This window comes from Habropoda laboriosa, unplaced genomic scaffold (assembly GCF_001263275.1).
Source record: "Habropoda laboriosa isolate 0110345459 unplaced genomic scaffold, ASM126327v1 scaffold87, whole genome shotgun sequence".
NCBI lineage: Eukaryota > Metazoa > Arthropoda > Insecta > Hymenoptera > Apidae > Habropoda > Habropoda laboriosa.
In genome coordinates, this window is record NW_017100209.1 from 1744068 (window position 1) to 1768008 (window position 23941).

At 33.2% G+C, this 23941-nt stretch overlaps 5 protein-coding genes across 5 annotated transcripts; 3 read left to right on the forward strand and 2 right to left on the reverse strand.

Moving 5' to 3' along the window:
* Positions 1-113: 113 nt before the first annotated feature.
* Positions 114-1281, forward strand: LOC108570761 (lys-63-specific deubiquitinase BRCC36-like). The gene is made up of 6 exons (XM_017932666.1): positions 114-227; positions 323-527; positions 611-699; positions 767-871; positions 959-1061; positions 1136-1281. Exons 1-6 carry the CDS (start codon positions 114-116, stop codon positions 1279-1281), a joined length of 762 nt encoding a protein of 253 aa, XP_017788155.1.
* Positions 1282-1658: 377 nt separating this feature from the next.
* Positions 1659-6459, reverse strand: LOC108570712 (kinase suppressor of Ras 2). Its single transcript, XM_017932611.1, has 16 exons — positions 6136-6459; positions 5490-5633; positions 5255-5402; positions 4903-5163; positions 4658-4811; positions 4411-4583; positions 4065-4328; positions 3840-3979; positions 3634-3757; positions 3373-3578; positions 3133-3309; positions 2553-2738; positions 2324-2457; positions 2108-2245; positions 1901-2030; positions 1659-1811 (listed from the first exon to the last, which is right to left on the reverse strand). The coding sequence occupies exons 1-16, from the start codon at positions 6286-6288 to the stop codon at positions 1659-1661; spliced, it is 2685 nt and encodes an 894-aa protein (XP_017788100.1). The 5' UTR covers positions 6289-6459.
* A 478-nt stretch (positions 6460-6937) lies between these two features.
* LOC108570715 (ankyrin repeat domain-containing protein 13D) lies at positions 6938-11512 on the forward strand. Its single transcript, XM_017932614.1, has 14 exons — positions 6938-7225; positions 8029-8164; positions 8241-8365; positions 8442-8487; positions 8561-8704; positions 8847-8918; positions 9350-9530; positions 9605-9830; positions 9907-10035; positions 10108-10258; positions 10327-10488; positions 10599-10699; positions 10778-10866; positions 11228-11512. The coding sequence occupies exons 1-14, from the start codon at positions 7127-7129 to the stop codon at positions 11463-11465; spliced, it is 1899 nt and encodes a 632-aa protein (XP_017788103.1). The 5' UTR covers positions 6938-7126; the 3' UTR covers positions 11466-11512.
* A 1074-nt stretch (positions 11513-12586) lies between these two features.
* Positions 12587-14203, reverse strand: LOC108570756 (protein lin-37 homolog). The gene is made up of 7 exons (XM_017932661.1): positions 14123-14203; positions 13943-14021; positions 13704-13842; positions 13422-13640; positions 12980-13163; positions 12730-12878; positions 12587-12608 (listed from the first exon to the last, which is right to left on the reverse strand). Exons 2-7 carry the CDS (start codon positions 14019-14021, stop codon positions 12587-12589), a joined length of 792 nt encoding a protein of 263 aa, XP_017788150.1. The 5' UTR covers positions 14123-14203.
* Positions 14204-14845: 642 nt separating this feature from the next.
* LOC108570682 (multiple inositol polyphosphate phosphatase 1-like) lies at positions 14846-16696 on the forward strand (the record flags this gene model as incomplete). The annotated part of the gene is made up of 8 exons (XM_017932574.1): positions 14846-15017; positions 15104-15414; positions 15489-15614; positions 15687-15831; positions 15909-16009; positions 16098-16207; positions 16277-16471; positions 16535-16696. Coding segments are annotated over exons 1-8 (1322 nt in total), but the record flags the coding sequence as incomplete, so codon positions are not given.
* Between the last annotated feature and the right edge of the window lie 7245 nt (positions 16697-23941).

A 23941-nucleotide genomic window follows, 5' to 3' on the forward strand; every position in this document is an offset into this window, starting at 1 on the left:
ATTAATCTTTTGTCTAATATAGATGAAAGTTATTCAGAATTAATATTTAATAATGTAATTAATTATAGGTTATCAATTCATGAACATTAAGTTGTACATAGGATAAAGATACAATGGCTACATTTCCATTGACAAAAGTAGAATTACAAACTGATGTATACATGGTATGCTTACAGCATGCTTTATCAACAGAAAGATTTGAAGTAATGGGTCTACTAATTGGGGATGTATGTTCATGACTATATTTGTTATTCAATCTAATCTTATATGTTCTTTGTACATGTAAAAAGATATCTATCGCTTCATTAATAATTTATGTTAGACAGAATTTGGTGTTGCAAAAATTGTAGCAGTTATTATTTTAAGACGTTTGGATAAACAGAAAGACAGGGTAGAAATTTCACCTGAACAGTTACTAAAAGCTGTTGCTGAAGCAGATCGGTTAAGGGAAGAATTAAAACGACCTGTGCATGTTCTGGGATGGTACCATTCTCATCCTCACATTACAGTTTGTCCATCACATCTTGGTTAGTATAAAAATTGTTTTATATCATTGAAAATATAAATTATAGTTAAAAATAGTACTTTACTGTAACAAATATTTTTTTAGATGTTAGAACTCAAACAACTTACCAGATAATGGACAATGGTTTTGTGGGTTTAATATTTTCAGTATTTTCAGAAAGCAAAGAATCTAAGGTAAATGAAAAATAACTAATTCTAATACTTTTACATTTTCACATTTTCTAAAGTAAGCTGTTTATAGGAACAAGAGATTTCTTTAACTTGTTTTCAATCTCACAATGAGAAAGCAACAGAAATTCCATTAGAAATAGTACACACACCAATAATATCAAATACATGTTTAAAAGTAAGGTTCTTAAATAACATGTGTTTAATTAGTTTCACGTATAATTGCATTTCAGTTACAATTATTTAATTGGTATATATTTTGTAGACAATGACAGATTTGTTAAAAATATTGGTGCAAGAAGAAGAAGAAATGGCAGAAACATACAAAGATCATCAGGATATTCTTGCCAGCATACATAATAATGCTGGTTGGTTTATTTATTTTGGTATTTAGTAATTTTATTTGCTATGAACAGAAAATGATTTTCACTATTAATTACAGTAAGAACACGGACATTGGTTCACATAACGGATATAATTACTAAGCCTTTGGTACTGACATTTGAGAAAAGGATAGCTTTAAATAAATTACGCGCTGCGTATCTTCGGAGACAACTACAAGAATTACAAAAAGTGTGCAGTGGATGAAAGTTTTTGTTGGGATTCGAAACAATGTTTCTCCATTTTCTTGGATGTTATATGTCATAGGTATAAATACATTAAGTTCAGTATTTTTTTACTCTATAACAATAAATTCTCACTTAGTTTTCATACTATTTATTATTATGGAAGGTGAAACCAAATTCTGTATACAAAGTGTAGAGTTACTTAAATAATAAAACATCATTAATTTTTTCTCTTGTTGATTTTAATGACATTCTGTTAAACCAAATGAAAAACAAACAAATGAACCTTTCAGTGATTATTTTTATTTTACCTTTCACGAACAAAGATCTGGCAATACTTGCACAGTTCTATATTTACACTACGAGAACAACAGTGTATTTAAATAGACTTAAATGTATTCAAAACACGGATTCTGCAGAACGAGAAAGATGTATAGGATGAGAAGGACTACGTGCTAACCTTTTGCGAGGCAGCTTTTCCAGAGTAGTTAACAATTTTGCAAAGTCGGGCCGATTTTCTGCATGGTATGACCAACAAAGCATTAAGATATCCTACAAACATAAAAAAATCGATACTAAACATATATAAAAATCTTATGGACCTTAAAAAAAAAGTTGAAAAAAATAATTATGCTTTATACCTTTACATCACGAGAGGCTTGCAAATTAGCTAAGGTTTGCTTCATTCCTTTGCCAACTTGCCAAATGATTGCCTCAGGAGGTTGTCCTTTAAATGGCCATTCTCCACATAAAAGCTCATACCATACGGTCCTATGGTAATTGTAAAATGAGTTTGAAGGTAGTTTCATATTTTAACGCTATATTTTATTTCAGTTTTTTACACTAACCCAAATGCATAAACATCAGAAGCTTCTGTAAAGGGTAATTCTTCCTGATCCCGATTTTGTTGTGGTCTCAGTCGTCGAACAATTTCAGGAGCTAAATAACATAACCAGCCAGGTGGTATACTTAGTGCATTTCCTTTTCTGTTAATAATAGAAAACAATAAGTATAAAATTACGACCCGAGTTTGCATCAGATATGACATTAAATGTAAAATCTACCTATTTCCATAACAAAGCTTCGTAACACTGAACAAGCCGAAATCAGTTATTACAACTTTTCCGTTCTCTAAAAATATGTTTTTGCTCTTGAGATCTTTATGAATTATACCACGAGCATGAAGATATCCCATTCCCTAAATAAAAATAATCTCGTGAACATTTTCTTTGCATTAAAATCTATTAAAAAATTAAGATTCGTTCAATACTTTTTTTTTTTGTATGCTTATACCTGAGAAATCTGTTGAGCGATGATAGTGGTTTTATTCATATTAAATTTATCTTTACGTAAATGAATGTGAGTGTAAAGAGTCATGCCTTTGCTCATACTAGTCACTATCGCCAAGCGCGGAGGCTTCATGCAAGCTCCCATAAATAAAACTAGATTCTCGTGTCTAGTTTTTCGGAATGTAGCCACCTATAAATTTCAATGTAATATAATTTTAATAATGAACGTCATTGAATTTTAATGGATAGTATTAAAAGAGTAATTATTTTACAATAAATTGCAATTTCATGCTTTATCAATTAATTTTCATGTCAATGATTATTTGTAAAATAATAGAAACCCAATGTTTGCATTTTAAAGAAGTATAGTAACTGTATTAACATTAGACAGTAATTACATGCGATTATTACTAATTTTAGGTTAATTATTACTATTTTTGTGCAAATAAATAGGCGTTAGAATAAGCAATCTTTCTAGCGGAATATCCTACAAGTAAATACAAAAGTTTACAAGTTTCGAAATTATATTGAATTATATTAGTAAAAGCACTCGAATTACGAAAAGTATATTCAATTATACGTACCTCTAACTTGAACGCTTCCAACGTTTTATCATCGTCTAAATAATAGTCCATATTTAGGACTTTAATTGCAACATTACCATGCCAATAGCCTCTATAAACTGTACCAAATCTTCCAGTACCTATAGGTTCTCCAATTTTTAATTCATCATAAGGAATGTCCCATTCTCGCATGGATAACTGTAATATTAAATTAATTTAGATATAAAAATATCGGGTAAATATTACATTAAAATTACGTACACTATTCTGTCGTGGCCAACGACTATCTCCTGGTTCTCCATCAGAGACTTGAGAATCTTGAGAATCAACTCTAACCGGTGTTCGTTCTGAATCGGTGCTAACGCTACCAGATCCCGAAACGCTCACTGTTCTTTCACTATCACTTGACATGATACCTTCGAGTCGATGAGTCTCTAATGTAACACCTTTATCATTGAGCACAACATCTGGAAACAAGGTATGATAGATTGTCATTTTACAAACGTCTCATTAAATAAGTACCTGGAAAATGGAACTGTTGTTTGGCAGGTGCTTGTGGGGTTTGGCTAGTATTGGCAGGTAGCAAAGCTGGACTAGAAGGCGTTGAGCTATTACAGCTCGAGGTATTTGAACTAGAATCCGCGCCCTAATAAATGCAAGTTTGTAATTCATTAAGTATATTTAATTTTTAATACGAAAAAATAAAATTGAAAGCATAATTAAAGTACCTGAAAAGGTGTATTCATAGAAGAATGTGGATGCGATCGTTTTCGATCCCTTCGGTTTAAAGAGCTCAATAAATTTGAATTGTGGTGATTGGGAGATGTTATACCAGGCTTGTTTAATATTGGAGAAACATTTACCATACCTAACAATTTTAATTTTACTTAAAATTAATAATAGGAATTTGTGAATACCGACAAAGTTTGATTTAAGAAATCATATGTACATACCGTCACCTTGTACACTTCTTTTAAACTCGTCGAAGAGTTCCTGAGGTAGGCCACAAGACGGTGGTACTTTGGATTCACAATCTCGGTGACATTTATATTTACATTCTTTGCATTTCAAACCAGTGCCCATAAACATCTGCTTATCGCAATAGTCGCACGTTGTCATCATTTTAAACGTTTTGGTAAAGCGGTGAGCAATTATATGGCCCATTCCCCGGGTTACAGTCGGAGTACGCGGTGACTTTGGCACTTGGAGACTTGTTACTGTGAAAAAATAAAAGAATTACAATTTCTCATACATTGTCGTCCGAAACATAAAATGTCTTAAATAATAAGTTGTGTTTACCTGTTCCCTTAAAACTGTTATCATCGCTTTCTGCACTAGAATAAGGTGGTGACTTAATAGGACTATTACTATTCAGCAAGAGAGTTTCCGCTGTAATGTCAGCAGTACTACTGCATGATCCTGACTCTGTAGGTAGACGATTTCTTCTTCCCACAGAACCATCATTCCCACAACTATGGAAATAATAAAAAAGAGTATTTAATATTGATTTTTAATTAAAAAAAATGACTAAGAACTAATTTATTACCTTGAAGCTGTATCCCCATTTTCAAGACGGTTTGCTAATTGTGATTCATGAGATTTTGACTTAGTTAAAGGAAACACTTCTGGTTGTGATATTGTATTTTGTAAACCTATTTGATGCTTTTTACAAGGAGGAGGAGTTGTTGGAAATTTAATTCCTGTTGTTAAAAAGTAAAATTTCACACAATTGTATCACATTATGGAAGAAATTAATATAACAAATAAAGAAGGGTTATAATTATAACTTACCACGTCCTGGTCTTTGTAAAAGAGGGGTGGAAGGAGGACTAGTTGAAGATAAAGATGTAACGGAAGAAGCTTGTGCTAATATATCACTGTTAAGATTGTTGTTATTATGATATGGAATGCTGTCTTCTGAAGGAACAGAGCATCTTGTCGTACGGGATCTTGCTGGCCTAGGAGATGCTCCAGTACGTAAATGGTGTCTATCCCAAGAATCCCAATACAAATTCATATCACTGTTATCCATATCTCCTCTTAGGAGAACATCTAAATAAAATACAGTATTGTGTAAAATTTGCACCTCAATATATATTTAGAACAATAAACATGTTAAACATTATAAATGTAAATGAATTACCCATATATCGACGAAGATTGTGCAATGCCCTACAGAGCCTACGTAGTTCTTCCTCATGTTTAATATTATTTTCTCCTAACATACTACCTAACTCATGCTCAGATTTCTCTTTGAGAGCTTCAAGTGAGTTAGCTTTAGAACAGATCATCTAAAATTTATTATCAATATATATATTTAAAATTCAAAAAGTCCACATAAAAATAAGAAAAAATCATTGTCAAAATATTATTTGTACCTGTATAGACTCTTGAGTAAGTCCCACTACCCTTAGCCATTGCTGCAAAGATGGATATTGTTTCATCTCTGCAGGCAATGTTTCTTCTAAAGCCAATTTGGCTTTGGTTACAAGTTGTCTTGAATATAATTTGATAAGTTTCCCCTAAAATGGATTTCAGTCACATGAATAACAAGAATACATAAAAAATGTGAAATTTATATTCTTAATGTGAAGTTAAATTATTCTTGTATATTTAATAGAAATTTATAATTATTGAAAATACAACTTAATCATTTATGTAACAATAACTTTTATTATAAGGATTGAAAAATTATTAACAAAATGAAACAAGTTTCTGCAGTATTCTAAAGGACAAAAGAGATCCTAAAAGATGCAAGGTATACTTCCTTGAATACAAAGCAAAAGTATATTAACAACAATAAATGATGATAAATGATCACAATTATAGAAAAAAATATAGAAAAGTTTGCGTGCACGAATTGTCAACACGTATGCAGACACAAGCAACGAGTTGATAAAGGTACGCATTTGCAACTTGTTGACAACCATGAAGCAACCCTTCACGAGGTCAAGGCGACCGTGTTGAAGGTAATAAAAGGAAAAACAGGGAAGGATGAAAAGGGCTGCATGTCCTTCGAGGTACCTCGAGCGTTCGAATTTCTTGTTGAGTGAGTTCCGCACTGGTGGAACATTGGGTCCTCAAGCCTTCCAGTCGATCAGCGGAGATGTCAATCATGGATTGAACGACATCTAAGGCTCGACGGATTTCTTGTTCCGCATCTTCGCTGTCCGCCATCCCGCGCCACGATGACGGCCCCTTCGTTTCGTCCTACGCAAATCTGATTCCTATTTCACAGGCATAATTTCGCTCGCATGAGGCTCCTATCGGTCGCGGCTCTATCACTGACTCTCCGTGTAACCAAACCACTTATCAACATTGACAACCATCTTGGCCGCCTATCGGTGACGTCAATCGGTGTCCGACAATCCGGGATCTCAGCGCGTTCATTCGAGCGACACTGTCGTGTTCGCAAAACTGCTTTCCTCCATTGCGATACTATTCAAAAATTCGTCCCTACCATGGTCCCATTGATTTCTCTAAAGTTACATTTGAAAAATTGATTCTTAACATGTATAAAAAGTACTGTATCCTTATAAAATTTATCTTGTCCTTATGTTTTCCTTTATCTAGTGTCAACTGGGGGAGTTTTTTGACAGTATAACGATTAATGCGTAATTATATTGTGTAAGTTACTTAGAATAAACCGTTCGCGAATAATTTCACTTTAATGTGTAAAAAATAGTGCTCAGTGTATTTATTTTAAAGCATACACGAACAGAAATTGGTCTGGTTCAAAATGAAGCTAAATTACATAGTTTTGCGAACGTTCAACTGATAAAGCATATATAAACGCCACTTGCAACATCTCCTTCCGTCACTTTATGCATTCAATATGATATTTGAGGTTTCTTATCTAGCTGTCTTGCCCGGTCGATGAATGATCAGATTCATTCGTTGCTTATTCGTTTCGGTGTCATGTGTTCGTTAGGAGAAATTCCGTGTTGTGCGTACAAGTCGTGGAACTTATAATAATTGCTGGTGTTGTATGTAGCGTTAACGAGACTTTATAGAAATGGTGAATATAGACACGATACAAAAAAATTATCCGCTGCATTGGCTTGTGTGGAATAACAATAATGTAGAACTCGAGGAGGAATTATCTACGAAGCTGGTTGGTAAAATTAAAAAAAAAGTGTCATTCGATTATTAATCACGTTTAATATTATCGTAAGCCGTACTTGTGATTAAACAGATGGTGACAATAAAGGCACGAGTATCGACTATTCATCAGTTGTTTTTTTTTTTCTACGAAATGCATACGCGACAGATGACAATTTGTTTGCATTTCATGTAAGGCATGAATACTTGACTTATAACAGTGATAAAGAAACAAATATTTATACATACATACATATATATATATATATATATATATTCATATACATATAAACGATTAAAATATTTTTATTGATATTTTAAATAATATTTTGTGTGTATGATTTGGTCATAGAGTATAATATAAACTTTGTTTTTTAATCATTCTTTAATTATATTTCATAGTATCAATGCTGTGTCATAAATGAATGATCAATTATTGCATTAATGAAATTAATTACTCATGATAATATTGATCTAAGGAAATCATTTGATACACTGTCAGTCAACATCATGAGTGAAGCCTTGTATGAGTTAGAAACCATATATGTACACTGACTTTGTAACTTTTGATATTGTCAATTGAATTGATCGATCTGATATAAGCTTATGAAAGAGTTATAATACTAACTACTAATGTTGACAACTGTTAATATCACTTATAATCAGAAATCTAAAAGGGCTTTTATTATTCATCTATATGCATAGTCTTATATTCTTTAAACATTTTAATAATTAGTGAATAGCATTTATATATATCATCATATAAAGCAATAATAAAGTAATAATAAACATATTAAAGTAACAATATTTATATAGCATGATGTTGAAAAACCGGATAACAGAGGAAGAACACCATTGATGCTAGCTGTGACTTTGGGTCATTCTGAATCTGTAGGAGTATTGTTGCAACATGAAGCTAATGTCAATACAGAGAATACTCAAGGATGGACTGGTAATAATCATGTAATTTTGTCCATTAAGTTTTCAAATAAGTAAGTATTAAAATATTAATTTTGTTATTTTTATAGTGGTTCAAGAGGCAGTTGGCACAGGAAATCCAGAGCTGATACAGATGGTGCTAGCACATAGGGATTATCAAAGATATTGTAATAGGGTAGCTGGTATCCCAGAATTGCTTCATAAACTTAAACAAGTAAGTTTATTAAGATAGAATGAAAAATATAATGATATCTTGATAAATATAAAGTAACATGAAATGATGTTTCCAGGCTCCTGACTTTTATGTAGAAATGAAATGGGAGTTTGCTAGTTGGGGTAACTATAAAGCATATAATTTTCTTATTGTTATCCATTAAAAACATTAAACTAACATTTTATCTATTATTAGTTCCTCTTGCCTCTAGAATATGTCCTAGTGACACTTACAAAGTATACAAACAAGGCAGCAATGTGAGAATCGATACAACTTTATTAGGATTTGATCATGCAAAGTGGCAACGCGGAAATCGTAGTTATGTTTTTAAGGGACAAAGTGAGTATTTGAGCATAGCTTTTTGCATGAACATTAACATTTGTTAAGTTCATTTTAACCTTCAGGTTTTTTGTGCGTTTTTCTTTTTACATTAAGAGTAGAATCTTTTATTTATTCTTTAATTGTATATATTAAATGCAAGCTGCATCACATGTACCTGTGGCAATTAGATGTGAACGGAGTTATGTGTTCAGTATGGTGGGACAAGAGTCAGGTGACGGAATTATTTTTAAAATTAATGTGGTGTGCAGGATTGTAGAGAAATATAATATCTTCAATTTCTATGATGTAGAGAAAAGTTTCCTTATATGTTTGTTATATACATTTACTTTATTTCTGTTTGTTATTGTTTCAATTATCTTAAAAAAAGTTGATGTTACAAATTGAAATTTTTTATGGTAAGTGTATTCTAGGTATTACAATAAAAGTAATTTAAATACATAATGTATAATGTTCTTAAGTAGTTGAATACACATAAATATAAAATATTTAAAAAGTAATAATTAGAATTGTTGTAAGTAGTAGTCGGAAACTACCAAATTAAGTTTTATATTGTAGAGCAAAGTGAAAATTTATTTTGATAAATCTTTCGTAAAATACGATCTTCATAATAAAAAAAAAATAAAATAAAATTTATTCATACAGATGATGGAGCAATGATGATGGAAGTAGACCATGAAACAAGAAAAGTATATGTTGAGCATATTAAGCTCATAGATATTGATGACATACAATTAATGGAGCCCTCCGAGGAAGGTGTATTAGCTCGGCTCACAAATCCGATAGTTACTACGTATATAGATACGGATAAAATTAGTTTTGAACGGTAATTACGCATCCTAGTTTATTAACCTTATCACATTCACACATGCTCATGTAAAATTAATTATGTTTAACTAGGAATAAAGCTGGTTTATGGGGTTGGCGTTCTGATAAAAGTGAAGTCGTCAACGGACATGAGTGTAAAGTGTTTAGTGCATGTAATGTAGAATTAATAACAAAAACTCGATTAGAACATTTATCGGAGCCCGACAAAGCACGAGCTCGTGCTCCTCGTACTGCTCTTCAGTCATTTTTGGGTATGGCGGAACAGCAGCAAGAGAACAGTAATAATGCAACTACTAGTGTAATTATTTTTTTCTAAACCTCTTATTACATACTAATATATAATTGCAGCAAAGATCATTTACTATTCGTTTTAGGAAGAATATAGCAATATTGGGAACCCTTCTAATATAACAGCTGAAGAATATTTTGATCCAGATGTTGATTTAAACGGAAGAGATATAGGTAGACCAAAAGAAGTTAACACAAAAATTCAAAAATTTAAGGTATTACAATTAAATATTATACTGAAATAACAATTTTATGCAACATGAGTATTATGAAATGTAAAATTACAGGCAACTTTATGGCTTAGTGAACAATATCCGCTAAGTCTTCAAGAACAGATTATGCCAATCGTCGATCTTATGGCGATATCTAGTTCACATTTTGCAAAATTAAAGGATTTTATTCAAATGCAATTACCAGCTGGATTTCCTGTTAAAATTGGTACGTTTTTAATTTCGTGTTTTAATGTAAATCTTGTAAACGTGCGGCTAATACCATTTTCTTTATAGAAATTCCCTTGTTTCATATATTAAATGCAAGAATAACATTTGGAAATATTTTTGGAATGGATCAAGAAGTACCACATGTAGGGCATTTACAAGAAACTAATAGGATGACTTGTTTAGTTGATGATGTTTGTTTCGAAGCACCAACGGGATATGTAAAACTGGGTAAGTTTAATATTTATATAAGGAGAATATTGAAGAAAAATATTTAGAGTATATTGGATTAAAAATTTAGGTGAAAAAGTTTTTATTGTATTATATAACATATTTAATAGGTGCTGAAGTTCGGACACAATTTAGTATGGAGGAAGAAGATGATCTATTACAATTTGCCATTCAGCAAAGTTTGTTGGAAGTTGGCAGTGACCGCGATGAGGTATAAATATTTAAAGTTCTTTATGGTAACAAAAGTTTCAATGTAAAGGAATTTAATACTATAATTTATATTATAAAGGTCGATATATGGGAAGCTTTAAGAGCCCAAAAACCATCTCGACCCACAACGCCCAATATGACAACGGAAGAAGAAAGGCAACTGCAGAGGTAAGAGAATATTTATAGAAATGCATATTTCGGATACTTCTCTTTTATTTTAAAAGTTCTAAACATTTTATTTTGCATGTGTTCTTGCTCAACAATTCAAATTCAGGAAGGTGGGTGAAGGATTGCTACAAATATTAGTTGCATAATAAATATTTTGACTAATAATATATATACATTTTTGCAGCAAGTGCAAGGAATTGCAGCAAATGTTAGAAAAAAAAATAAGTTTGTTTCGTTTACCTAGATATTTCGTTTTTTGTTAGTCATTTTTCGTACGTAATAACGTACATAGAATAATATGGTTATAGAATTTTCTTTTCAGTGAACAATGAATAAGTTTTTATCTTCATGTTTAATGCAGGGCTATTCAAGCAAGCTTGGCGTTGTGTCAAGACAGTACTGCTGGATGTGCGAGCGGTCGAAGTAATTCAAGTAAGACGAACGAAGTGGAAGACACTGAATCACTCGAAGATACGGCAGAGCAATTAAGACTGGCATTAAGACTTTCGGAACTACAACAGTTAGAGGAAGAACAGCGTCGATTGGTAGAAGAAGAAACATTTCGGCAAGTGCTGGAGTTATCTCTTACAGACAAGTGAACATTAAAACGTGCAATAGTCATTAAAAAATTTGATCGAATTATACTTCCACGACTACGTGAAATCTTCCAGCCGCGCGCAACCGCCGCGAGGCTGTCAAACACAAAATCATTTCCTACAATTCATAAAGTATGTTAAGAAGTAAACTTGTTGCTTGCAACAGACATTTGTATGTTATTTATTTCTTAGCTAAATTTTATATGAAAGAAAAGTATCGAGTAGTACGGAGGAACATGGTATATACGTAATATTCAGAAGTCTTGAAAATTACAATTGCTCTGACGAAAAAAGGTCAGAATATTTTTAACTCTCAGATCACATTCAAGTTGAATGATATCAATCAAATAGGAATAATGAAGTCTTGTTGAAAGTACGTACTGTAAGTTACGACTGTCAATATTTAAAATAAACAGCTTGTAATTCTCAAGCCTTCAACGATTATTCGTTTTGTCCTTTCTCCTAGTATTAGACACGCATCTCCAAAAATTTCTAGCATCAAAATTTAGGCATATATAACGGATTAATATTTTAATTAATGTTCTATGTAACAATTTACTAAAAACTGCCTCTCTTAATGTTCGGGCAATTAAAACTATTCCAAGTTCCTTTTTATACCCGTGATAAAATAATTGTAAGTAGCGGTTCGATTTATTAAGAAATAGCAGCAATGTAACGAAAGTGTATAATTTATTCCTTATAGTTTATTCATCGTAGGTGAGTAATTTCATTGAGACACTTAGTACAAATTAACTGTACGAAATAAACAAGGAGAAAGAAAGTCACCAATTAACTTATCAGTGTACCAACAATTTGTCGATAATCAAACATAATGGTATTACACATCATTACTCTGTAAAAAATGTTTATTCCAAAGATGAATTATTGCTTGTCACAATATTTCTTTAATACATGGAACTAATTGCTCCTAACAAAATGTAATTGCAGTACATTAATTACATTGTAATAAAAAGGTATATTTCTACAAGTAATATACACCAGGTATAATTATGTGTATAAAATAAAATGTGTTTAGAAAAACATGAAAACAATATTTATATGACATTCGAGCAGAGATTAATTTATTACCAATAGTTGACAATGATCAGTCTGCCAGTAATGGGCTACTCAAATTCGGATTGTGCCCTGAAATAGAAATAATGTTTTTATAATAAAATTATGTTTCACAGCATAAAATATAATCTCAGAAATATTTTTACATAATTCCATTTGTTTATCCATACAATTCCAAAGTCTTCATACAAACCTTTTAAATATAGTATTTAATATACTTGCACTCTGCACAAAACGTTGTTCATTCTTATGCGCTTGTTGATGCCATTTTTTGCGTACAGCGTTCCAATGTACTCTATGTTCTCTTAACAATGTTTCTCGCGATTTCACAATTTGTCCGTCCTAGGATGCATTATTACACATATTTATTATTACATAATTAATGATTATAGCATCACATTAGATGAATAAACTACAAAGATTTATCTGTAGAAGTATCTTACATAATCTAAATTCAATTCTTCCTTTTCCCTAGGTATTGGCGAAGGTATACGATTTCTAGGTATAGCTTCTTCACAGGGTAATGGAGGTGGCAAATAATAAACATCACGAACTTCTCCATTACTATCCAGTATATTATTCCTTATATTAACTTCATTTACTATTTCTGGACTTGGACTGCGTACTCTGAAGACAAAAATAATGGATTAATTATCTTTTTCTTAAACCACATTCAATTCTAAAATATGTGTAATGCAAAATTAAATGGTTCCTTCCACAGTATTTTAGGAATAATGTTACTTATAATTAAGTTAATGTTAGTATCAGTATGTGTGAAAATGTAATAGAATTAATAAAATAGCATAAGACTGTTATGTATGAAGATCAAAATGAATGAATAATATTTAAGTATTTACAACTTTACAACTGTTTTCTATTACTCACTTTGGTACAAGATTAGGATTCCTTGGTTGATTAGCCATCCATGCTCTGCATATGGGATAAAGTGGTGTGTCTTCTTGAAATTGTGCTAAATCAACACTTCTATCAAATAATTTCATTACATATGTATGGTGAAATGCAGTATCCATTTGTATTTGTCTACGACGTCGTACTTTACGTGGCTGTTGGAAACCCATTGATTTTGTTCTGTACATATTATCACTGAAAATAAAAATTCCTTATTAAGTAACAAAAAATTAATTTCATATATTTCAAGGATATTACATTTTTTTCACTTGATGTTTATAATCTTGAGCAGAACTCTCTTCACTTGAGTCTGCTGATGATCCTGTATCACTATGTTGTAACAATTCTCTAAGTGCTCCTTTCAAACGATCTCTTGCTACAAGTACATCACTGTCTCCTATAACAAAATATGTTTCAAGAAAGGAATCAAATCTTACTGTAATGAATTTATAATTACTATTACAATTATTAAATGTAAATAAAATATTTCTCATTACCTAATTCATCTTTTATCTCTACCTTTACCCTGCCAGGTACAGGTGCAGGTGATGATTGAATATTTCTTTTCTTTCCCATCTAAATTATGAAATAATTTAATTGTTATATTCATTATATCATACAAGTATTTGCAATACCATGTTTAACTTTTATAATATGTTAATCTGTCAAAAACATACCTTTTTTAACAAATTGAATTCATTTATACATTAAGTTAGACAGATTGTAATTTTATCCTAGATGTAAAACTTATACAGAACTATTATAGTAAAAAAAATATGATATATTAATGCAGATTAATTTACTAGCAAGCGTTATAGCATTGGATATTTCAAAGTACAAGGTTAGAACGTACACCACAACTTAATGTTAGAATCTTTCAATAAGAATGAAGACGAGATACTTTTTAATTATATTTTCCTTTCATTTTTCATTTTTTCTCAATAAAAGTTATGTCATGTTATTTGAATAATAAATGATTATTATAAACACACAAATCAAACATTCTTGAGAAACATCGTACGTTCAATGAAACGCGCTGATTTCTTTTTCGATGATACAGCATAGTTTACTATTGGATTATTCAATTTTTAATATTTTTTATTGGTATGCTTTAACTTTTAAATTTGTTTGACTTGATTTTCGTAACATTTGTTTATGTCTACGTTAATTAATGTGTTAGTTATTTAAATATTTTCTTATAATACAAGGTTAAATTACTTCAAGTAATTGTATGTAAATTTCTATTGAGAAGATTCGTAATAAGATTTATAACTTTTAAAAGCATAAAACAAAAAGAAAATGTTATTATAGTGTAACTTATTTTATAATTTGTTAATTTTACAGTATGTTATATTTTGGTAAACTTTGGATGTTTCAGACAGTTAAGAAATAAGAGGAAAATGCAATGGGCAATGAGTATTCAAATAGTTTTTGTTATAATTACAATAAATATGACACCTATCTTTGCACACAATTGTGTTTTATATAACAAAGATTACAGATGTAGGTTGGGAACAAAAACACCATATAGATTTATATCAAACCACAATGATTCTCCTTTAGAATATTCAGGTAATTTTTAGTTTCTGTAATAATAATAATAATATTGTTTTTCTTATTTAATATCAATAACAAATTTTTGTTAATGTCAATTATAGGTTGTGAGCCAAAAAAGATATGGTTAATTATAAGACATGGTACAAGATATCCTGGCAAAAAGTATATATCATCCATGATTGCAAAATTGCCACAATTCCAAAAAATTATTCTAGATAATTATGAAAGAAACAAAACAGATATTACAGAAGAAGATGCAGCTTTATTCAAACAGTGGAAAATCAGTTTTAACGTAGATGATATTATGAAATTGACAGAGGAGGGTGAAAATGAATTGATTGATCTTGGAGAAAGATATCAATCCAGATTTCCTACTCTTATGCCAGAAGTTTATGATAATCAGACTTACAGGGTAAGTCCACATATATTCTTTGTGTTTAATGCGTTTTCTTACTGTATTCATTAAGAAAGAATATTAATTTTCAGTTCAAATACACTGCCACTGAACGTACTCAAGAAAGTGCAAGGAACTTTGCTACTGGTTTATTTGGTAGATATAACAGTTATAAAGTTCAGTATCCAGAAGCAGAGCACAAGGATCCTGTATTAAGAGTAATTTAAAACCATATAACTCAATAATTAATTCATTTTCTGTTATTTAATCAGTTTATTTTAAGTTTCTAGTTTTATAAACGTTGTCAACGTTGGCGTTCCGAAGTGGACAAAAATCCGGAGGCGCAAATCGAGAAGGAAAAGTTTTTGAAGAGTCAAACTTACAAGAAGATGCTGGAAGACGTTTCAAAGCGTATTGGTTATCAGGTCGATCACGGTGAGTATATTTCAATTTACTTAATAATAATACGTAATAATAAAATGTATTTGGTATATGATAAATTTACATTTCAGAAATGATACGTTTGATGCATCTGATGTGTGGATTCGAAACCGCGTGGCACATCGATGTAGAGTCACCGTGGTGTAAACTATTCTCCTTGCATGACTTTAAAGTAAGTTTTTAAAATTTAATTGTTTTTGAAAAAATTGTAGTAAGTCCATATTTGGTTCAGTTTATAAACTTTAATCTACACCTTTTAGGTACTCGAGTTTGCCGAGGATTTGCAATATTATTGGATCGATGGATATGGCTACAAATTATCCTATGAACAAGCGTGCCCTGCTTTGAGAGATATGTTTGACTTTTTTCTGTAGGTGTCTATTTTTTCTATTTAAAACGTATGACAAACATTCAGCTGAAATGTATCTGGAATTTACAGATCAGTTGATACGCCACAGGTGTCGGCGTATTTTACTCATTCAGGCACCATTTTGAAGTTGCTGGCTTTATTAGGAGTTGCTAAGGACGATGAACATCTAACGCATGACTCATTTTCCTTATATGCAAATGACAGAGCCTGGAGAACTGGGATTATCGATAGTTTTGCATCAAACATCGCATTTGTCTTATATAAGTAATTATCTATTTGTGTATTGGATCTATAAGTATAGTACTATTATAATTTTTTTAATTTCAGCTGTTCTGGAGTTCCTAATGTTCTTTTTATGCATCAAGAAAGACCATTATATTTATCAGGTTGTCCTATGCACGTGCCATGTCCATTGTCCATTATGAAAGCACTCTATCCTGATCAAGAAGAAGAATGTCAATTCGAAACAATGTGTTCAATGGACGAATGGTAATACAAAGTTAATTTGTATTATAATTTATTAGTTCTCAAATTGCAGATCAAAAATTATACTGTGTATATATATTTTTTAATAGTTTGATGGATTTAAGCTGAATAAAAACGAGTTAAAGGAACGTTTCATTCTTATGTTTCTGTATGAACATTAATTCGTTGTATTTCAGTAATAACGCTCCTCGTTTATGTATGTTTATCATGCTGTTTTGTCGTTGAAAAAATGTTCAATTGTTTTGGAAAACTATTTACAGTCCAATTCACGGGGGGAAATTGAAATACTGCTATTTCAGAGAAAAAAAAATGAAATATTTATCCCTGTTAACCCGCATAATAATGACAGGCATAAAGTGTGTTCGGTCGTTTCGGATCTTTAATGGAACAGTAAATGGAGAGTTAAACGAACGTTGGTTAATGCCAGAAAGCATTTAATGTAATGGTTAATTCGAACTGTTCCGCTGGCGAAACTGATTGGGTATCGGTCGTAAAAAATTAATCGAATCTGGCCGCGTCGGGTGTGGTGACTACGTGATGCAATTCCATTTCAAACCGATATATCGACCTTATGGAAAATCGAACAGATGCATTGTGATGTGCGCGCTTCCACATCATGGTATCATTTGATTTACCTTGTTTCTTTTTCTCTTTTAATTAAGTATATGATAAATAAAAAGAATTTTACTGCACATACATTTTTAAAGATAAAATTGGTTATTCTTATTTCAACGGTGCAACGGATTTTATTTGAACTACATGATAAACGTTAGTTCAGGGTAAAAAGTATATATTACGTTTGATTGAAACCGAATTCCACAAAATTATAGGCTGGTCAATTTGAACATGCGAGGTACTGATTGGAATAACATATAACATTAATTGAATCCGTAGGGAATTTGGTTACGCTGTTCAATCCCATTATAGATGTTGTGTGATTTGATTAAGGTTACCCGACGATGGTAACAGTTTTAAACTACTCCTTTGTCGCTACTTGTTTAATACAAACGGGAAAATGTACATATGGTTACAAATTGAAATTATATTCTGGAATTCTTTTGCAAGTAATACAGTTCCATTTTATCGTATTGACAGAAATGAGATGGGCCACTGAAAGTGACCCAATGACACAGAGATGAAATGCCAAGGGTCCTGACAATTTAATCACGACTTAATTTTAATTGTAATTTTAAAATACACTTTTTCGCACAGGAAGTTCGTACGACTCTCGATAAAGTCTTCAGCTTTGCATTCTAAACAGGTTTTTATCGAGCACGATGGGGAGATAGCGTAAAGTTGGAAACCGAATGCCAAGCGTGTCGAAAAACGTGCAGCGCCTCGATCGTTCGATATCTTAACTACTATCCGCCCCCTTTTGCAACACGATCCGGGATTCGATTTAAGCGGCCGCAGAGCGTGGCGAGCAAACGTACGATCTCATCCTATTATCTGGCGACGCGGTTCTATGCAGGGATCCATGGAAATCCGGGGGTGCGGCTTTAATAATACCAAACGGTCGAGAAACGCGGAGCAAGGAAAAAAACTCTGGGAAGTTCAGCTCTCCTCTTAGGGAGAAAGGTTTCCACTGCTCCTGGCCCCATCTCCCACGAGCTGTCCGTTACCACCGGATTGGCTCCCACCTTTTTACGAGGATAAACGGACCGACGACGAAAAGAGCCGACGATTTCCCGTAAACCGATCATCACTCGGCGTCCGTTGATGTAATATAGAGTAACGTAGCCAGGCGAGAAACTTTTTTCCCCGGGAATCGGGTTCGATCCACGCCTCGCCAACGGGATCGATTCCTTCCTTTTTTCAACCGGGATCTACTGAGGAAATGGGCGGGATTAGTTTGCAGGTTTATCAAACGGGTCGCACCGGGGCGAGCAGAGGTTAAGGCGGGAATTCTATTTCGAAAGGGTCTTTCGCCTCGTTGCGGTGGAACGTTGAAATTTTTCCTTCCATTTCCTCGGAACAGAGCTTATTTTATGAGACTCGTGAAATATGATCGAATCATGTTATGCGGGAAATTAAAGAAAAAAAGAAGGAACATGTTCAAACTTGCTAGCTAATACTACCTTACTGTGTTTAGAAAAATAGGTTAGTTTTCAGTTCGTTCAATATCCAATGTAAGTAACGTACATTCAGTCACGTGATATCGAACCAATCGACGATCGATACCTTAATACCAATGTATCGTATCGATACGCGTAGCGCGCGTTTCTGTGATACTTAGGTTAGGATTTACCCGTTGCAGGCAGCTACGCGCATCACGATTCGAATCTATCTAAAATCTCCTCGATTTATTTCCGTCCCTGGAATCCGAGGTCTCGAGTTCCTTTCGCGTGTCGTTTGCCAGTCGAATGGCCAAAGGAGACGCGCAGCAAATAACCTAGACGTTGTAGAGATTCTGAACACCAAGTTTCGATCGGCGATTTTGCTCTGAACGTCGTGATATAACCGCGACCGCTTCGGCAGGCTTTATCGTACGATAGCAGGACAGTATCCTTCCATTCCCGTGCCCGCCTCTACCGTGTCTCGGGCATCGAATCGTGGCACGTACGCGGGCATAAATCTGACAGTCGTGGAGGAATCTATGAACAAAAGTGGAGCCACTTACATGCGCGTAAAGTAAAATTTATGGTAGGTGTGGGAATATAAATGCGCGACGTATCATAAATTTCACTCCCGGACGCGGTTAAAGCGAGGCAGTGAACGGGAGGCGTAGAACGAGAGAGAAACGGAGGGAGAGGGGGAATAAAACGGTTCCTCTTCAGCCTCGAAGGTACTAACGATATTGTTTGGGGCATTCGCGGGCACCAGGTTCGTCCTCCTCAAATTCTCAAGAGGGAACAACAATTTATTTTGTCCGGGCTACGGAAATACCCGAAGGACCGGTCGCAAATCACTGCCTGTGCGCCTTGCTTCACGATGGAATTTCTCTGTCTCTCTCGCGCGTCCAACCGCCCAGCTATTCCGCCTCTCTGTCTAATCTGTCTCGCTCGTTCCGCATTCCTTTTTCACTTGTTCGACGTTTTTCGCCCTTTCCACGGGCTTCTTGCTATTTTCGAGCTGGTAAATCGAGGTCGGATATTATTTCCGGCTATTAATCGGCTCGTCACGCCGCTGCGGGAATCGAAGGGACATGGAAATCACATTTTTAATATTTCCCTCAACGGATATTGTGTGGCGGGCTCGCGTCGAGTCTGCTATTAAACTGACGAGTGAATCGCGGAATTAGCAGAATTGAAGATCGACCACGATCGTCGCACCAGCCAGCGTTAAAACCGTTTTACAGTAGAATAAGTCCTCTTCCTGTCGGTCTATAATACCTAATACATGTCTATTTATTTAAAATACATATTTCATCAATTACAGGAGGCCCGCTAACCAAGTTGCTGTATGTGCAGTGGTCAGACAAACAGGAACATAGAAGCGATATTGTAACAGTAGACTGCGCATACTTGAGTTTTTGTAAAATACAATAAATACAATAAATAATTGAGTTTTTGATAACTAATTGCAATTCTTCATTTTTCCTGATGTTCAAGTCCTTTTCTTAATTCCAGTGGTGAGCTGAAAGTTCTATCCGTAATTTACGCAAAGAGAATATTAATTATTGAATTTCCGAAAAATGCTACAAACACATTCTAATTAATCTACTTAATGTAACGGTTAATTCAATGCAAAATTAATATATTAATCTGTTTTATTAAATCAAAGCATACGATAATTTTGTTTCAGAGTTCCAATAATTATAAACAGCCATCTAAATTGTTATTTAACAAAACACACTAATTATTCTCTAATTAAAGTACTTGAAAATAAGCCAGAAACTGTATTTTACTGTCTGCATTATTAGTAATGTTAAAACAATTAAAAATTCATTATAAATATCAATTAAATATAACAAGGATGACGCCAGAGCAATAGTGAAGAGAGACAAGGAAAAGAATAGCGGTAGACAAGGATAGCATCAGAGAAACGAGTTAGATAAGGATAGCACTGGTGTAATGTGTTAGACAAGGAAAGATATAGTGTTAGACAAGGACAGAAAAATTGGCGGGAAAGACTAACGCCATCTAGCGTCCGGTGACGAGAACTACGATTTCTTAATAGGATAACAGCATATAAACAGAGGTATTAGACAAGGATAGCACCAGTGTGCGACAAGGATAGAGAGAAAACGCTTCCTATTGGTCAGCGGGCCGCCGAGCTCCGCGTATCGGGCCCCAGATTAAGTCGATCGATGAAAAATCATTAATAACTCAATAATTAGGATGATTTTGTGAACTTTTAGGACTGAAGAATGAAGCATGGACCTTCAGCAACTTTCACGTATAGTTTTTAATGCTCTAAACCATTCCAATAATTAGTTATTAACAATTTTAGTACGTGATGTCGGGAACGATACCGCATACCGTCAAGCATCTTCACGGTTTTTCAATAATTTCACAGCTTTCTCCTAAATTCTCGTGTAAGTAACTATATGTATCTGAAAGGTAACTCCTTTGGCTAGATTCTCATATAAGTTTTATTAACATATTCGGTTTAGTTTAGAAGTTATTAAATATTTTATGGGAGCGTCCCTTGTTCATCGTACTCGAGTATACCCAACTGTTGTAAACAATTGGTAATATCTAATAAACCACACCACTGATGGTTACCAAACTAATTGAAGAATATAGATAAAAGTCCGTTCTACATTCTGCATGCCTTAAAGTGTATAATTAGTCACTCATTTCTATTGAAATAACGAAAATATGTTACCATTGAATGCGACTTGTATAATCGAGTGTAACATGTTCACGGTTTTTCAATAATTTCGTAGTTTTCCACTAAATTCGCGTGCAACTAGCTATACGCATCTGAAAGGCAACTCCTTTGGCTAAATTCTCGTCTAATTTTTATTAATATATTCGCTTTAGTTTAGGAGTTATTAAAGATTATATGGGAGCGTCACCTATTCATCGTACTCGAGTATACCCAACTGCTGCAAACAATTGGTAATATCTAATAAACCACACCACTTATGGCTACCAAACTAATTGCAGAATATAGATAAAAGTCCGTTCTACCTTCTGCATGCCTTAAAGTGCATAATTAGTCACGCATTTCTATTGAAATAACGAAAATATGTTACTATTGAATGCGACTTGTATAATCGAGTGTAACACGTTCACGGTTTTTCAATAATTTCGTAGTTTTCCACTAAATTCGCGTGCAACTAGCTATACGCATCTGAAAGGCAACTCCTTTGGCTAAATTCTCGTCTAATTTTTATTAATATATTCGCTTTAGTTTAGGAGTTATTAAAGATTATATGGGAGCGTCACCTATTCATCGTACTCGAGTATACCCAACTGCTGCAAACAATTGGTAATATCTAATAAACCACACCACTTATGGCTACCAAACTAATTGCAGAATATAGATAAAAGTCCGTTCTACCTTCTGCATGCCTTAAAGTGCATAATTAGTCACGCATTTCTATTGAAATAACGAAAATATGTTACTATTGAATGCGACTTGTATAATCGAGTGTAACACGTTCACGGTTTTTCAATAATTTCGTAGTTTTCCACTAAATTCGCGTGCAACTAGCTATACGCATCTGAAAGGCAACTCCTTTGGCTAAATTCTCGTCTAATTTTTATTAATATATTCGCTTTAGTTTAGGAGTTATTAAAGATTATATGGGAGCGTCACCTATTCATCGTACTCGAGTATACCCAACTGCTGCAAACAATTGGTAATATCTAATAAACCACACCACTTATGGCTACCAAACTAATTGCAGAATATAGATAAAAGTCCGTTCTACCTTCTGCATGCCTTAAAGTGCATAATTAGTCACGCATTTCTATTGAAATAACGAAAATATGTTACTATTGAATGCGACTTGTATAATCGAGTGTAACACGTTCACGGTTTTTCAATAATTTCGTAGTTTTCCACTAAATTCGCGTGCAACTAGCTATACGCATCTGAAAGGCAACTCCTTTGGCTAAATTCTCGTCTAATTTTTATTAATATATTCGCTTTAGTTTAGGAGTTATTAAAGATTATATGGGAGCGTCACCTATTCATCGTACTCGAGTATACCCAACTGCTGCAAACAATTGGTAATATCTAATAAACCACACCACTTATGGCTACCAAACTAATTGCAGAATATAGATAAAAGTCCGTTCTACCTTCTGCATGCCTTAAAGTGCATAATTAGTCACGCATTTCTATTGAAATAACGAAAATATGTTACTATTGAATGCGACTTGTATAATCGAGTGTAACACGTTCACGGTTTTTCAATAATTTCGTAGTTTTCCACTAAATTCGCGTGCAACTAGCTATACGCATCTGAAAGGCAACTCCTTTGGCTAAATTCTCGTCTAATTTTTATTAATATATTCGCTTTAGTTTAGGAGTTATTAAAGATTATATGGGAGCGTCACCTATTCATCGTACTCGAGTATACCCAACTGCTGCAAACAATTGGTAATATCTAATAAACCACACCACTTATGGCTACCAAACTAATTGCAGAATATAGATAAAAGTCCGTTCTACCTTCTGCATGCCTTAAAGTGCATAATTAGTCACGCATTTCTATTGAAATAACGAAAATATGTTACTATTGAATGCGACTTGTATAATCGAGTGTAACACGTTCACGGTTTTTCAATAATTTCGTAGTTTTCCACTAAATTCGCGTGCAACTAGCTATACGCATCTGAAAGGCAACTCCTTTGGCTAAATTCTCGTCTAATTTTTATTAATATATTCGCTTTAGTTTAGGAGTTATTAAAGATTATATGGGAGCGTCACCTATTCATCGTACTCGAGTATACCCAACTGCTGCAAACAATTGGTAATATCTAATAAACCACACCACTTATGGCTACCAAACTAATTGCAGAATATAGATAAAAGTCCGTTCTACCTTCTGCATGCCTTAAAGTGCATAATTAGTCACGCATTTCTATTGAAATAACGAAAATATGTTACTATTGAATGCGACTTGTATAATCGAGTGTAACACGTTCACGGTTTTTCAATAATTTCGTAGTTTTCCACTAAATTCGCGTGCAACTAGCTATACGCATCTGAAAGGCAACTCCTTTGGCTAAATTCTCGTCTAATTTTTATTAATATATTCGCTTTAGTTTAGGAGTTATTAAAGATTATATGGGAGCGTCACCTATTCATCGTACTCGAGTATACCCAACTGCTGCAAACAATTGGTAA